Source organism: Coturnix japonica, chromosome 3 (genome assembly GCF_054131305.1).
Source record: "Coturnix japonica strain WE chromosome 3, WE-NBRP24, whole genome shotgun sequence".
NCBI lineage: Eukaryota > Metazoa > Chordata > Aves > Galliformes > Phasianidae > Coturnix > Coturnix japonica.
Genome location: NC_140665.1, coordinates 21,035,892 through 21,052,637, shown reverse-complemented (window position 1 = coordinate 21,052,637; position 16,746 = coordinate 21,035,892). Strand labels below are relative to the sequence as shown.

Sequence of the window (16,746 nt, the reverse complement as noted above, 5' to 3'; positions counted from 1 at the left end):
TTCACAGGATTGACTTCTTATTTAGAACATTTTAACAAAAAAGAGTAAAAAAGATCCAAGTACAACAGGTGTAAACTAGACACCTTCCTGGCATGGACTGAGTATAGGAAACATAGCTATTAATAGCCGTATTCTTTCCATTCTTTCTAATGTAGAGCGAGAAAACCTGTGAAATAATGCACTTTGTGCCTAGTAATCAAATACTGTTTGTAGTAACATCTTGATGGCACCATAAAACTAAATGGCAAGATCTAAACTGGTTTATTGTTGCAGTTTTACGCAGGATTGTTAGACTTGTATATCCCTTGTTGCAGATGCTTTGTTATAGTTGAAACATACTAAGCCACTCTGAAAAGCTCTACTGAATAATTAAGAAAATGGAATGGTGTGCACAAACGTCAGGTCTTCTCATAAAACATGTGACTTGTACGTCAGAGTCTCATATTTCTGCATCTTTGTTTCTCCCTTTTTCTGCCTTTTCCTTTCTTTTACAGGATCAGATAGGTGCTGCTGTGGAAGTCCTTTTATCCTTAAAGGCAGAATATAAACAACAGACAGGGCAGGAGTACAAACCTGGAAGCCCACCTGTAGTCTCTGTCCCTGCTCAGTCTTCTCCTGTTTCTACTCTTCCACCCTCATGTCCAGTAGACAGCAAATCTCTATACAGCAAAGTAGCTGAACAAGGCGAAGTGGTCCGCAAACTCAAAGCAGAGAAAGCTTCAAAGGTGTAATAGCAGTTAATATTTCTGAATGGAATGGTATTTTCAATTGAGACTAAAGCCTAACTGCAAGTTTTGTGAAATCTGGGGAACAAAATCTAAGCAAGTAATTTCAGTTCCCATAAAGTGCTTTTCTGATTTCTCCTAAGCTGGTATGGATGACTTCAGGTTCTGTGATAGTGAGCATGAAAAAGAAGCAAACAATTATTATTATTTTTTTTAATAATAAAAGCAAGCAAAGCAGAACATGTGCAGTAACTTGAAATCTAGAGTGACAGTAATAAATTTGATTGTAGTTTGGTAGTCATGTGGAAACCATTTTTCATTAAAGGTATGAGTGTTTACTCGCATTGTCCTATGTGTGGACTGCTAAAACTGCATGGAACTAAGCTGCTTAAATGGAGAACTTGCATGGCTCAGAAATCAGCCCTTATGTATACTGCCTGATTAGGTCCTTTAATGTGCATAGGTGTTCTTTCTAGCCAGAACAACAGAGCTCAGTAATGGCACAGCTGCTAGCATGTTAGCTCTAGAGTTTTTATTTCAACAACTATGTTTGCGTGTTAGTAAGGGTTATGTTACTTTAGCTATGTGTTGCATCTGTGTTGCTTCTGTCTTTATCTGCAACTGCTATTTTCTCATTTTTTTTGCTTCAGGAACAAGTAGATGAAGCTGTGAAGGTTCTTTTAAATCTGAAAGCGGAATATAAACAAAAGACGGGTCAAGAGTACAAGCCTGGAAACCCACCTACAGCTCCTTCTTGTGCGACTTCTGCTACACTTCCATCTTCTGTATGCTGCAATAACTTGGGACCATCTAGCTCAGTGGATGCCAAAGCACTTTATGATAATGTAGCTGAACAAGGAGAAGTGGTGCGAAGACTCAAGGCAGAGAAAGCTTCCAAGGTACCATAGTGAATAATCAATTGCAATTCCTAACAAATTTTGCCACTAGGGGGAAGTCTTTCACCAAGTACAAAGCACCTCATGTCCTGGTCAGGCCTTAGCCATCAAACTTGTGTGGTCTGGTAATGCCCCACAGGTTCATTCTGTTGCTGGATGCTTTCCTGACTCTGAGGCATACATTCTAAATTCTACTGATATATAAAGTCAAACTAAACTCTGACTTCTGAATGAATTGACACAAGCATGATAGATGTCTATTCTGCAGGATTTTTTAATACATTTTACTTACCCTTGATGCATTTTTAAAATGTGAAGATAAAAGTATTTAGTGTAGTGCAACAATAGCAAGGCTTTTCTTGCTATTGGAACTTGACAAATTCAGTTATAGCCGTGGAAAAGAACAAGAGACAGACTGTTTATGTGAATTGTTTCTGTTCCCCTTCACCCGCCCTCCCCCCCTTTATATTTCTACATTGTAAAATTGGGGTGGTTTTTTTGTGTGTGATTTTGTTGTGTTTTTTTAACATACTTTTCTGAAATGGTTTGAACATTGTAGATTCTGCTGCACTTATTAACAGGTTGTAGTTGGCTGGGTGGGGTAGGAGAAACATTCTGGTACAGTGAGATAACACTCAAACAAACACTTCTGTTGCTTAGAGGAGGGCTGTTGAGTCCTTCCTTAACTGCAAAGCACTTATTTTATTGCTAGGTGGATATTTTATTTTCTTAGCCTAGAAATCAATGCTCCTTGTCAATTCCATGTTTAATTCTCGTCTTGCTTTTTATCCTTCACACAGGGTGAAATAGATGAAGCAGTAAAACTCCTCCTTTCTCTAAAAGCTGACTATAAGGAAAAGACTGGACAGGACTACAAGCCTGGACATCCACCAGTAGCTCAGGGTTCTTTGCCCCAAGCATCAAATGCAGTAGCAAGTGGTCCTGACACAGCTGAAGCTAAAGCACTGTTTAACAAAGTAGCTCTTCAGGGAGATGAAGTTAGGAAATTGAAAGCAGAAAAAGCAGAGAAGGTAAAAAATAGAGTACTGTAATACAAAATGCAGTGTGTGTATTTAAATCTGAGAATTTCAAATTTAAATCTAAAACTTCGTGTGATTATCAGAATTCAAATGCTGCCTATATCTGAAATGCACTTTTAAAATTGTTCCTGTCGGACGTGATCCTTAGTATGTTAAAACATTTAAGTATTTACTTCTGCTGAGGTTGTTTTCAAACACTGTGTGGAAGCCTATAATAATGTCATGTCATTGATGCATTTTGTTTTCTGATGGAGCTATTTTATTCCTGTGATTTCTGTGTAACTCTTTTTTTTTTTTTTTTTTTTGTTCTTCAAGGAAAAGATAGATGCAGCTGTTAAAGAGCTTCTTCAGCTAAAGGCTCAGTACAAGTCTGTTGCAGGAGTTGATTATAAACCTGCTTCCGCTAGTAGTGCTGATGACAAAGACAAAAAGAAGAAAGAGAAAGAGAACAAGTCAGAAAAGCAGTGTAAGCAACAAAAACAAAATGACAGACCACAGAAAGAGCCTTTGCAAGGACAGAGTGGTAATGAGCTCTCTTCAAATGGGCCAGGAGAGGGTCAAGGCCCTAAGAAACAAACCAGGTAAAGATTAGATCCTTAATCTATTTGCTGAAAATCTGCACTGTTTGCCTCCATTCAGGCTTTAGAGTTTTGCAAGTTTCTCATTTCACTTGAAAGCATGAAAGATTACAAAATAATAGTTTATATTCAGCGTGAAGCAAAAGCAAGTTACTAAAGTTAACTTAGTGTCTGTTTCACCTCAATACCATTCTGAGGTGAACTCTGTCTAGCTTGTAGAAAGCACAAGGTAATATGCACAGTCTGTTACTGTGGTTCATCTGTCATTAGGAACTTGCTGTGTTTCAGTATTTGCTTTTGCAAATGTGCTGCTGCATCTTTCTCGCTGTTAACCCTGGGGGAGTGGAGGGGGAAACAAACCAAAGCCATGTGCTCTTTTTTTTTTTTAAGTTATATCAGAGTTTACAAAGTATTTACTGTGTGTACCTTGAGAATTATGTAACCCAGAGCAAGGCAGTTTGGATGCTAATGGTGGAACTCTCCAGAGATGATTGCAGTGCATTCCATCTGCTGCTCCCATGATGAAAATTTGGAGGTTTTTTCACAGCAACACTAATAGTTTCCTGTCTCAGATTTGTAGTTTAGGGTTCAAAATCTCCAGTATTAGAACTAGAGTTGTGGTTATTTTTAATAGAAATTATGCTGGAGGAATGTATCTTTTACCCTTAACTTTCTCTGTTTTTTTTTGCATATCCTAAAGATATGCAGACTGTGCTTTTATCTATTATTATTTGAACCTGGTTAAAAACTGACAGAGTTTGGCCTTTGTTAGGATTTTGGAGATTGACTGGTTATCTCTGTTTTGATTGTAGAATGTTTTCTATCTTAGGGTGACTGATGTGTTTAACTGAATAATTCAGGTTGCTTCTTTTTCTTGAAACTGTAGCCACAGGTTGGGTAAGAGATTAAAAAATACAAAAACAAAACAAAAAAAAACCAACCCAGAACCTCAAACTGGCAAACAGTGAAGAAAACCAGAATAAAATAGCTTGCATTTGTTAGTTTTATGTTCTTATTGAAGGTGCTTGGTTTTTTTTAAGTGCATCATTATGAGGCTCTTTAATGCTGTAACCCTGATGAGATTTCTTAGGGTTTAAGCAGTGGAAGAGAAATAGATCTGTTTTTATAAAATATTCTTGTTTTGCCAGGTGAGGAACTGCTAAGAATTCATATTAAACAATTCATATTTGAACTGTCAGGAAGAAAAAAAATTGGGAAACGTTGGCATTATGAAGTGAAATTAAAACATTCTGTTTCCTGCCCATGCCCCCCACCCCCACGCCCGCCCTTCATTCCATTTAAGATCCATACCTTGCTTCCAGTTATAAAAAGAAAGATTAAGATAAATTTTACTGCTGAGTGTCTCAGTGTCTCAAATCTGGTTGTTTTCATATACCACAGGTTGGGTCTGGAAGCTAAAAAAGAAGAAAATCTTGCAGACTGGTTCTCTCAGGTAGGTACACACTAGCGTTAATTAAATAGTTATTTCATCCTCTTGTAAATCAGGATCTGCTTTGGTTTAATATCTTATCAAATATTATGGTTTTTTTTTCCCTAATACAAATCGAGATACCTACTCTTGTGTTCTTGTCATTGTCTTAAACAGAAGTGCATAGATTGAAGAGCTGAATAAATCAAGATAGCTGTTCTTGGGGAATAAAACAAACAACAAAAGCACCAATCTGGTGCCATTTCATGCTTCCCACTGTATTTATATGTGTTTCCATGTTTTGTGTGTGTGCTCTACCACACAAAACTTCAGTGAAATGATAGGAATGTAACAGGCATTGAAGTCTTGTTTCATGTCAAGGTGTTGTGTAACAAAAATTATCATCTGCTGGTAATGAAGGAGTTTGCTGGCTCACAAGGTACAAAGCAACCAGAACAGTGATTACTTGTTTTGGTTACCCTATTTAGGAAAGATTGTAAATAGATGGCAGTGCTGTATGTTATCTCTTACTCCTGCTACTTCAATCTTTGCATATACGCAAAGGAGTAAAAGATGCTTTTTGAAGTGAGCTCAAGAAGGTTTTTACAGAAGCACAGTTATTTGGTTCTTGGAAGTTTGGTTCCTGTCTCTTGCTTAGATTCATGAAATTCAGTTTCTGAGTTTGTTATTCAGATTTGTTATTTAACTTAATGTACCTGGGTGAACTTTTCCCACAGGTAACAAAAATTCTCTCTGTGACTAACTTTGCTAAATTTTGAGCACAGATACTTTTAAATAGGAGACTTTTCTTGAATTGCATGCCATAGACTTCAATTGTTGAATATTCTTTCGGTATGAGATTGAAACGTCAGTTTCTAATTGTTTTGAAAGGTGATCACAAAAGCAGAGATGATTGAATACTATGATGTGAGTGGCTGTTACGTTCTTCGTCCATGGGCTTACGCCATTTGGGAAGCTATCAAGAACTTCTTTGATGCTGAGATCAAGAAGCTTGGCGTGGAAAACTGCTACTTCCCCATGTTCGTGTCCCAGGCTGCTCTAGAGAAAGAGAAGAGTCATATTGCTGATTTTGCCCCTGAGGTATTCTTCAAAACTTAAATAAGAAAACCCAACCCATTAGTCCACAGCTGGGCACGAAAGCAGATTTTCTTCAAACTTGTTTTGTTCTCTTTTATTTATCTAATTTTCCTTTAGGTTGCTTGGGTCACAAGATCTGGGAAAACAGATCTCGCTGAACCGATTGCTGTACGTCCCACAAGTGAAACAGGTAAACTTCTTCTCATGCAGTTCAACTGTAAAGGAAACAGTTATAGGTACAATAAAGGTTATAAATGAGAGTCCTTTCTGGAACATGGAAATTCGTCTTTAAGGAATGTTTTCCTTAAATCTTAAACATAAGTCCTAAATTCTGCTGCCACTTACAGCAATCATCGCAGACAGTACTAGTTCCTTTCAATGTTCTTTGACTACAGTTGGGAAACTAGATTTTACTAAAATTTTCTTTAAATTTATATAAACATTGTGATACTTAATGCTGGACGAGTTTTTAAGTGACTCAAGTCTGGTACAGTGTCCTGAAATCTTGATATCAATGAATTCTTATTGGTGAATGTGGATATATTTGCATACTATTAGCCAGTGACTCAAACAGTGTCATTAGATAGTTAAGCTTTGGATTGATTGTACTTTGATCCACATCGTTCATGAGAACAAGCAAGCTATTTTCTTACAAAACAGTATAAAATGAAAATACTTCTTTCACTGAAAATATATGTTAAAACAAATATGTCCTAAAAAGAACCATAGCATAGAAGTGTGATTCTTATAGTAGAGAACATTGTTTACGTGTAGAAAAGTTTTGGTGTAAAGTGACTGCATTACGCAGAGAACCGAGACTGCTTTCCTTTTTTCACAGTTATGTATCCAGCATACGCAAAGTGGGTGCAGTCACACAGAGATCTTCCTATCAAGCTTAATCAGTGGTGCAATGTTGTGGTAAGTCAGCATGTAATTTCTAACCAAAGTGATTCATTTTAAGTGCACTGTAGATCATTTATCCCATGTGGATATGGCCTGATGATACTAGTCACAGCACATACTTCATGGCGGATGTATGAATATGGTTTATGTGATTTTATTGTTTTTTCTTAATGAAACTTACTAATGTTGATTTATCATGTGAGTATGAATCTGGAAATAGTTGAATTTTTAAGCTTTATTCAGAATTTTTGAGCTTTAAATTCAAAGCTTAGTTTATTTTTAATAAGTAATTTGAGTGGGGTAGTTTGGAATTCATTTTCTTGTTTTGTTTCCAGCGTTGGGAGTTCAAACATCCTCAGCCTTTCCTTCGCACTCGTGAGTTCCTTTGGCAAGAGGGTCACACAGCATTTGCGACATATGAGGAAGCTGCAGAGGAGGTAATAAAGCAAATGTGCTTTTGCTTTCAGAAAGTCATCTTACTCCATAGCAATGCAAACAAATGTTTTTAACTAGGGCTTGGGGAAAAAATCAGTCTCCTTTACTTTGAGAGCCCTCATGAATAATGTCGTGTGCTAGAACCTTTGTTTTTTCTTGTGTAGCCTATTTATGGGCCTTTAGTCTTTTCAAACAATATGAAAAGTTTAAAGAGTGTGATATAGGATGCTTATTTTCCTTAAAAAGCGAAGAAGTTTACTTGCTAGTTGCTAAAAATGTTAATGCCTAAAGACGGACTTCATTGAATATCGTGAGGTATCCTTAGCAGATGTTCAGAGTTTAACATGGAGAGTAAACGTCAGTATAAACACTGGAATGGCTTTTTGGCATGAGTCTTCTTGTTCTCTCTCACAATTTGTAGTTGTGATTTGATTCACAGAATAGATAAAATTCAAAGCGATGGAGGAATTGTTTGTTTGTTTAATCACAATCTTGAGGAAAATATTGGATTTTGGAGGTTTTAGGTCTTATTTTTTTTTGCCAGTATTCTAGGAATAAAAGTATTTCTTGATATAGCAAATGCAAAATTCTGAGTAATTCCTAAAGCAGTTTGTTTGTTGTAGGTGATGCAGATACTTGATCTTTATGCTCAAGTGTATGAAGATCTCCTCGCAATACCTGTTGTGAAAGGAAGAAAGACAGAAAAGGAGAAATTTGCTGGGGGTGACTATACAACAACTGTAGAGGCATTTATATCTGCCAGTGGAAGAGCTATCCAGGTATTTTTCAAATAGACTTTTGTTAACAATTATTTTCTAGTAGAAACAGCAGGGTGCTGGAAGCTTTAAATTTTTTAAGGTTAACCAGCAGAATTTTTTGTCGCAACTATTTTAGGGTGCAACTTCACATCACCTAGGGCAGAATTTCTCAAAGATGTTTGAAGTCATGTTTGAAGATCCCAAGAAACCAGGAGAAAAGCAGTATGCGTACCAGAATTCCTGGGGCATTACAACTCGAACAATTGGTGTAATGACAATGATTCACGGAGATAACATGGGATTGGTACTCCCACCTCGAGTAGCTTGTGTTCAGGTGTGTAGAAATTGTTCACAATATGCCTTTAACTACTGTTTTTTGTGGGTTTTTTTTTTCTTTCATTTCCTGTCTTGTAATGAGGTTTTCATATTGGGAACTGAAAATATTTTAACATAGGATGGGAGCTGTCTAATTTATAGAATATTCTGTATGAAGTTAATACGCTTTCTTAGGGCATTTGTGATGAAAAAGCTCCCTTTAATAGTCCATCAGTTGAAAATAATTGTATCATTTGGATGAACAGGGACATGTATTCCTTACTTCTGAGATCATGAAAGAGATTACGGGGCCAATATATTTGTTCAACCTTATAAAAAAAGTTAGCTCCTAGTTAGTGCAGAATGTGAAATACCTGTCTCATTGCATTGCAGGTTGTAATTATTCCCTGTGGTATCACAAATACCCTTTCTGAAGAGGACAAAGAGGCTTTATTGAAGAAATGTAATGAGTATCGTAAAAGGCTGCTTAGTGCTAATGTCCGTGTACGAGCTGATTTAAGAGACAACTATTCACCTGGCTGGAAGTTCAATCATTGGGAACTTAAGGTATGCTTTTTCCTAGAGGGTATTTCAAAGCTCATATAGGTCACACATATGTGTGCCTTCTATTCTGAAAGTAAATGCTTTTACTAAATGAAGGCTGACAGACAGTGGCATTTTCTGTATCAAGCTCCTGCAGCTCAGAAGGCCAATGGTATCCTGGGCTGAAATTATTTACTCAGAGGGTGGTGAGGTGCTGGCACAGCTACCCAGATAAGTTCTGAATGTTACATCCCTGAAGGTTTTCAAGGCCAGGTTGGATGGGATTTGGTGGATGGCAGCCCTGCCCACAGCAGTGGGGTTGGAACTAGATGACCTTTAAGGTCTTCTCCAACATTAGCTATTTTGTAATATGGGTATTCTTATTGATAAATGAAGAAGAGGTGCTTTCTGAGACATCAGTTTGCTAGGATACGCACGTTATTAGCAGACTCTGTACCTACCTTATATACCTAGAAAATCAACTGCATGTTTAAAAATCTGTATTAAGTAATTCCTGGGTCACAACAGTACGTTTGCACACAGTGGAACAGAGAAGGTAAACCTGCACAGCTGTAACAAAAAAAGGAGTGATTTTGTTGATTCGAAATGCTTATGTTGCCCTTCATGTTAGTTGTTTGTTTCACCAGCAGCAATAGACTTTTGAAAAATAAAAATAACAGAACTGAATGAAACAATGCTAATTAGAAATGGGCAACATGTTGAGTGATGTCATCTCTGGAATTTGCAATTAGTTGGAATATGTTAATTTTCAGTGTAAAATGATAGAAACACCCTGAGTTGTCAAAAGTTCTTGTTGTGTTCAGGTTCCTTTGTGTAACCTCAAATGTTTTTTAAAGTGGAGCTGTAATACCAAGAGTCCATGTTAGGAGGCTTTTTAAGAATAAAAGAAAACAAAAATCAGGTTTACTGAGGAGAGGTGCAGCAGGATGCAAAGTTGATGCTTTTTATAAAATCGATGAAACAGCTTTTGCACAGCTTTTTTTGAACAGCTTTTCCTGTAGCTTTGCAGGAGGAATAGAGAAATCTTCCTTCAGATGGATTTCACTCCATTATTCATACTTGTTAGCATAAAGACTTTAAGGTATGGGGAGTCATTTGAAAGCTGTGAAGTTGAAGAGATTTCTGAGCACGAAGTTAGTAGAAAGCTTGGCTAAATGTCTGTATGATATTTTTAACTTTCAGCTTACTGATGAGGTTTCTTATAGGAAGAATAAAACTGCATGCACCTCGACTTGCTTTCTTATGAACTCTCTGCATATAGCTTACAATCCACATTAGCTGGATGTAGAGAAAAACATATGAGACTTGGTAGACTCTTCAGTGATTTCTTGAGAATTTATGTACTCATTGTAATATCTTACTTGCTTTTTTTTCCATGCAGGGTGTACCTGTCAGGCTTGAAGTGGGACCACGAGACATGAAGAGCCAGCAGTTTGTAGCTGTCAGAAGAGACACGGGACAGAAGCTGACCTTTTCAGAACATGAGGCAGAAGATAAACTGAAGCAGATTTTGGAGGAAATCCATGCTAATCTGTACAACAGGTAAATCGAGAAGTATAGAAATGGTTGTGCTAATCATGGATGTACTTTACCTGTCAGAATCATTTCCTCAAGTTATATATTCAACTGTGTGGAAAGATGGGTTTGGACCATCTTCCTGTTAGTGGAATTTCATTTTTCTACCTCTGAAACTTACCCACAGTGAATAAAAGCTTCCTTTAGTTCATGAAAGAGAATGCTAAAGGTTATGAACTTAAAAAAAAAAAACAAAAAACCCACACACAAAACTTCACTGAATTCTTGTATTAATAAATAGTTAATAGGATGATTATATACAGGATTTATTCCTGAAATATGCCCTTTGTAGGGAATTGTGGAAGACACAAAGGTTACCGGTAGATGAAGATCTGCTTTCAGAAGTGTGTGTTAAGGCCATATGTTCTATTGACGATTGTTTGCTCATGGGCAATGCTTTTGAAACTGTTGTTTGCAGTTATTTCATATGCCAAATCTTCTGCATGTCAGTCATTGCAGTTGAGTTTTACTGCTGGAATATACTTTCTTTTGTGGAGATCCAAGTTGCTTATGAGTAAAATATGTTTACTTATTCAGCACTGGAACAGCAGAATGCTTTTTAACTAAATTGAAAAGAAAATATATATATTTGTAAATACTAGTTTGTAGTATTTATGTGTTTCTATCTTCAGCTGGTCAGTATTGAACTGATGTGCAAAACATTGTGAATTAGTGTAGTAAAATATGTAGCAGCCTGTGTAGCTCGTTAGCAGTCATTCAAAATTTTATCTTTTTGGTGGCAAAACTGGTAGAAAAACATAATTGGAATGAATATATAGTTTCTTCTAACTTTTATTTTGACTATCTCTGAAAACTTGGTTCTGTTGGCTGGTGAGGTTATGTGTATAAATCTACCTTGAGTTCCCCCACCTCCTTTTTTTAGGGCTTCTGAAGACTTAAGAAGTCACATGGTGGTAGCTGATACTATGGAAGACTTTCAAAAGGAGCTTGATTCAGGAAAGGTAAGGAAAATTACTTCATTCCAAGATCCTGGTCAAGTCTTCATCTACTTTCTGTCTCTAACAGATAATTGTAAGCTGGAATTTCAAAGCGTATAAACATACACACATATATTTGTAGTTTTTATGGAACTCTCCCTGAACAAGGAGATGGAAGTGTTCCTTATGGTTACACAAAGGAAGATGAGCTTTCCCAAATTTTGTGGATAAGTTTTTTAGTGTTTTTATTCTTGCTGAAATACTGTATTCATTACAAATTCTAGTGCTAATACAAGAAGTGACATAGTGTCCTGAGGTAACTTATATTGCTGTAGTTTGATAATTTGCATTTAAAATGCTCTTTTTTTGTTAGTAAGTGCTGTTCAGAGAGATTAATGTAAATATTTTATTCAGATTATGATAAGCTACCGTTACTATGCTAATAAAAAACAGTGAAAAACACTTGTCAAGTCCTGTAATAAGTGTCTAGATTAAGAGTCTAAAGTACACGCTACTTTTGTCAAAGATTTGCCTTTATGATCCAGGTAGAAGCCACTGGGTTCATTTAGAATTGCCTGGGAGTCAGTGCTCACCTTGGAATGATATGTAAAATAGGAGGCAGTACTTTCTGAGCAGCCCTTGTATTATAATAGTAGAAGCCTCAGAATGAATCATTAGGGCTGTGTATTTTATGGAGCGTTCTCTACAGTGAACCAAGTAGATCTAGTCTGAAAATTTCAGAATTTCTAATGGAAAATACTAGCATGTCATAAACCCAGTTACTTCAGTCGCTTTCTGATATCCCTTTATAAATTAATCTTAGCCTTGACAATCCATCACACTCTTTTATTGCTTCTTTTATTGCACTTGAATCCAATTTATAACAAGTTTAGAAGGAATGATTGTGAATTTCAGAGGAGGGGCTGATTTTACTATGCTTATTGAGTTGAGGATAAAGGGTTGGTTTGGTTTTATTTAGACGTTTTTAATGCATAGATAATAGTAATGTTGTCTAATTTTCCTCTAAGAACTAAATAGAAGTAAGTACACCCCTTTCTCCCTCACCTACTGCAGGTAATCTCAAATGATGCTGTAAAGTGTGTGCTCCTCAGTGGGCAGCACTGAGTTTCATGTACAGCCAGATTCTAGAGGAGGAATTGCGCTCTTTGTCCAATATAGTTTAAATATAGTTTAATATATAGTGAAACTTGGAAATAAATAACAAATAAACTCCGAATTGAAGATACATGATTTAGTACTTAGGTTCAAGAAATTTATTCTAATCACCATATCTAAATGGAGAAAACTTGAGTTATGCAGTTTTATGACTGTCTACCTATAGATGTTTTATGTACCGTATCTTATGGCACATGTATTCTGTGGTTTCTTTAAATTATACCACTAGTACCGGCTGTGGTTTAAGAAGAAAATCTGTAAGCTGAACTACTCCTGCTTTATTCCTCTTACTCCTTCCCCTGACTGTAACTGAAATGCGTAATCTGTTAGCACTTCAAAAAGATGAGCTGTGTTCTTTTAAGCTCCATGCAGTTCATTTCAAGCATAGTTCTTTACTAGGAGAGTGGTGAGGTGCTAGCACAGGAGAGGTTGTGGATGCGCTGTCCCTGGAGGTATTCAAGGCCAGGTTAGGGCAGCATGGTCTGTTATTAAATGTGGAGTTTGGTGGCCCTGCCTATGGCTGTGGAGCTGGAGCTTCATGATCCTTGAGGTCCCTTCTATAATTCTGTGATCAGTGAACCTTATTCACAGTGTTGATAGAGTGAAAATGACTGCAGTAAGAATTCAGTAGCTCTGTTGCCTTCAGCTATTATCATTACATGAGTGCTCAGGTGGGTAAAGGGGGTGTCTTTTCTTACCAGTACTCTTAATTTTTAGTAGTCAACTTAATTCCCACTGCAAATCCACTATAAACCTAAAACGTCTGTAAGATTGAAGTCCAGATCTTGAAAGAGATTTGTTATGCTCGCCGAGGGTAGTATACTGAGTGCATTGAGTGTATGCGATTTCACATCTACTTTCTCAGTTTTCTTCATCTATCTAACATTGAAACCAACTGGAATTTATGCACCGCTTTTTTTCTACACGAAAAATGTACTCTTGACAGTTCAGTTTTATCTTTAAATACGCATCTGTCTTACTCAGAAAATATGAAAATCACAGTATTGGGAATAAACTGTGTCATGGTTTTGTAAAGGCGCTGTCTTGCGCTATGTAACCACATGTTTATTCTGTAGTTTGAAAAGTTTAAACTTTGCCTGAAAAACGGGGTATTTCCAGGAGAAGGCAATATTGGTGCTTTCCACAGGTGGAAGATCTGTCGCCTTTAAAGGAAGAAAAACAGCTTAGCACCCTGCCTTGATTTAAATTCTCTGTCGTGTTTTTGTGGATTTCTTCACGCTGCTCAGTGGAAGGATGACTATGCTTATGTATTTCTCTATTGAGAAAGGGCTATTAAAATTTAATTGTAGCAATCAGAAATGTTCCTACTTTGAGTACGTGTGAGATCTTAAGATTGTTCCAGTGGCAAGGAGGAGTCCTTTTATAGATCCATAACTGATATTTTTTCCCCACTCACTCCTTTCTTTCATTTTCAGATCGTACAAATCCCTTTTTGTGGGGAAATTGAGTGTGAGGATTGGATCAAGAAGACCACTGCCAGGTAAAATAGAAATGAACATCCAGCATCTACTGGATTCAAAATAAAAATGTTTGAATGTAAAACAGTATGTAGGATACCTGTTGGTATGATGGAAATGTAGTCTTCACCCTTGACCCTTGCTGTCCTGCACAATTCAGCATACTTGGTCCTTCAGTTTTGGCACTTTCAGAGCAGTTAGTGTGCATCTGAGATTTTATGCATGGTACTCTTTGCATCTTTGTTTTCTGACAAGTGTTCTTATTTACGCATATATTTCTGTTTCAGAGATCAAGATCTTGAGCCTGGTGCCCCCTCCATGGGAGCAAAAAGTCTTTGCATACCTTTCAAGCCTCTCCGTGAACTACAGAGCGGGGCAAAATGTGTCTGCGGCAAGAACCCTGCCAAGTTTTACACCCTCTTTGGTCGTAGTTACTAAACTGCTAACGGAAGCACCTTCTCCTTTATCTGTGAATTGAACTTTTTTTTAATAAGACTGAAATAGGCCCCAAATGTAATCAGTTTTGCGACTTTTTAGATAATTCAAAACAACCAAAGCCATAAACCATAAACACCCCCAATGTCAGTCTTAGACTAGCAGTACTTCGCAGACTTTTCTGTAAACACCTCTAATAATAAACATGTACTATGAGCTGTAATGTGCTTTTGTTTGTTTCTGCGTTGCTGAGTGGAGGGGACCAGAATACGCCTTGCTCATGTCTTTTATTTCATTTTTAGTACACGTGTTTTCTTGTACTCTATGAGAACGTGCCTAAGAGTGGAGAGAACATCATTAACACTTCAGTACAGTTCCTACACAAACTTCTTATCTAAGACATCTGCTTTTAATTTTGCATTCAGAGCTTGTAAATTTTTCAGTCCTCAGTTCAGACTCACTGTTAACTTTTAGGCGAGATGAATTCTGCTCTTTCTGAAAACTCCCTTTTGAGCCAGGTGTTTAAAGGAATATATTCATCCCATTGTTGAAACGCATTTGAAAGCCTGTCTTTAATTAAATGCCACGTTGTTAGCGAGATGTAGGTGAATGACTTTGCGAAGGTCTGTTTCTCTTATCTTATAACCTGGCATTTATAGCTGTCTCACACTGATACTGTGGTGAGTAAGTGTATAGGCAGTCTGAAAAAGTATTTTCAGTGCTGAAGATTTTAGACTGTGGTTCTGTTACTTACAAGCTTCTTAAACTCCTTTTTCTTCTTCCCTTACTATGTGTTGCTTTAGCAGAGAAGGCTACATGTTGCAGAGGTATGAAATGATTTGGGTGGAGGGGGGGGATATAGTATAGGATTGGCTAAAAAAAAAAGGTCTTGGCAATGCAGAGAATGGTAACATTTGCATGGCACATGTTTAACTTGTTCATTGCTTTCTGGTAAATTTGAAGGCTGTCTCCCTAAACCCCTTGACTTGAAGGGAAAATTTGCCTATTTAAAAAAAAAGAAGCAGCAAGATTCTCCCCTAATTTCCTGGAACTGTATGCACTACGTGACTCCCTGCTATCCCTGTTTCCAAACCACAGTTTTTTTGTCAATAAGCATAGAGACTTACAGTCCTATTCTCAGCTGTTTGCTCTTGTGTAGATTCATGTGATTAACCTTTCTAGTCAAAACATTGTGGTTGGGACTGGGCACTTTTCATTGGTGCCCTGTTGGATAAGGGGCAATGGGCACAATCGGGAACATGGGATGTTCCATGTGAACATGAGGACGAATGTCGTTCTCCCAAACTAATGTTGCGTGCCTCAAGAGGTGTCACCTCCTGCTATGTGCTCGTGTTGAGTGCTCAGAGAGGAGAAGCAGCAGTGCACAATTTTGATGTCCTCATGTGTAAGTTCAGGGAGTGCGCCAAGGTTTTATGATGACTATTTTCTTTACAGAAAAAGAATACGTCATTAGGAACAGATGAGCAATTTCAGCTCCCATTGAAACGCTTCACAACATCAGTATCTTAAAAATGAGATTATGTAAGCTTACAATAGTACAGAACAAAGAAAAGGCAAAACTTAAACTCAATCTTTAACACCGCAACCTTATCAGTCTGAACAAACAGCCAACCTTCAACCAAGTTGATTTGATCACAGCCATGAGTAAACATGTTGACAGCGCTGTTCTCAGAACTGAGTTGCGCTCAGCCTGCAGTGGGTTTGTTTGATTTTTTTTTTTTTGGCTCTTTCCCCACCCCCGTAGTACATTTCTTTCTGGTCATTGTGGGGCTTGAAGTGTCTGGAATGTGATGGCTCATCTGTAGGTCTTTCCTGTGGTCGTCTTCCACAAAGGAGAGACAAATTTATGTGGGGTGGAGATGCTTCTGTCAGGTATCCTTCCACCACAAGCACAGATACTACTTAGCGCTTATAGTAGAACTGCAGACCTCTTGGTGTTATTTCTTACACTCGCACACTGAAAAGTTTGGGTTAAGTAGTATAGAAAGGCGGGATTTAGCGGAACTGCCTTAAGTAGTGCTGCTCTCTACTGACAAAATTGAGAACGCTTGAACGTTGTAGCTCTGCTGCAAAGAGAATACTTGAGCACTTACGTGTTTTGGTAATTGAAACCTCCTATAAGGTGGGACTTCTGAGAGCCCTTATAGTCAAACCTGAGCTATTCCCAATGGAAGGAGAATAACTGTTGAAAAAGAAATCTCTCTTTTCATGCTGTGCAGTTAAGATGATAAAATGATTCTGCTGAGATCACTTTCCTTCAGGAAGGAAATAGCTGGAAATAAAATAGTAGCAAAAATGGGAAAGGATGAAGAAAAACAACGTGTGCAGGTTTCTGCGTTGTCATCTATTATACTGATTCCCTCTAAGGGGATTACTGGTGTT

The 16,746-nt window shown here is 37.4% G+C and overlaps 1 protein-coding gene across 4 annotated transcripts in view; it reads left to right on the top strand.

Moving 5' to 3' along the window:
* Positions 1-14,566, top strand: part of EPRS1 (glutamyl-prolyl-tRNA synthetase 1) — a 34,460-nt gene extending 19,894 nt beyond the window's left edge. For 2 of the 4 annotated variants that reach the window (XM_015857169.2, XM_015857168.2), the window contains 16 exons: positions 495-725; positions 1,376-1,624; positions 2,422-2,652; positions 2,977-3,242; positions 4,641-4,692; positions 5,560-5,769; positions 5,884-5,956; positions 6,605-6,684; positions 7,005-7,106; positions 7,728-7,883; positions 7,999-8,196; positions 8,571-8,744; positions 10,123-10,283; positions 11,200-11,278; positions 13,867-13,931; positions 14,196-14,566. In XM_015857169.2, coding sequence (XP_015712655.2) covers positions 495-725; positions 1,376-1,624; positions 2,422-2,652; positions 2,977-3,242; positions 4,641-4,692; positions 5,560-5,769; positions 5,884-5,956; positions 6,605-6,684; positions 7,005-7,106; positions 7,728-7,883; positions 7,999-8,196; positions 8,571-8,744; positions 10,123-10,283; positions 11,200-11,278; positions 13,867-13,931; positions 14,196-14,346 — 2,478 coding nt within the window. In that variant the 3' untranslated portion in view covers positions 14,347-14,566. The remainder of the gene's footprint in view (positions 1-494; positions 726-1,375; positions 1,625-2,421; positions 2,653-2,976; positions 3,243-4,640; positions 4,693-5,559; positions 5,770-5,883; positions 5,957-6,604; positions 6,685-7,004; positions 7,107-7,727; positions 7,884-7,998; positions 8,197-8,570; positions 8,745-10,122; positions 10,284-11,199; positions 11,279-13,866; positions 13,932-14,195) is intronic. The other 2 variants (XM_015857171.3, XM_015857170.3) reach the window with 1 other exon arrangement.
* Positions 14,567-16,746: the final 2,180 nt, after the last annotated feature.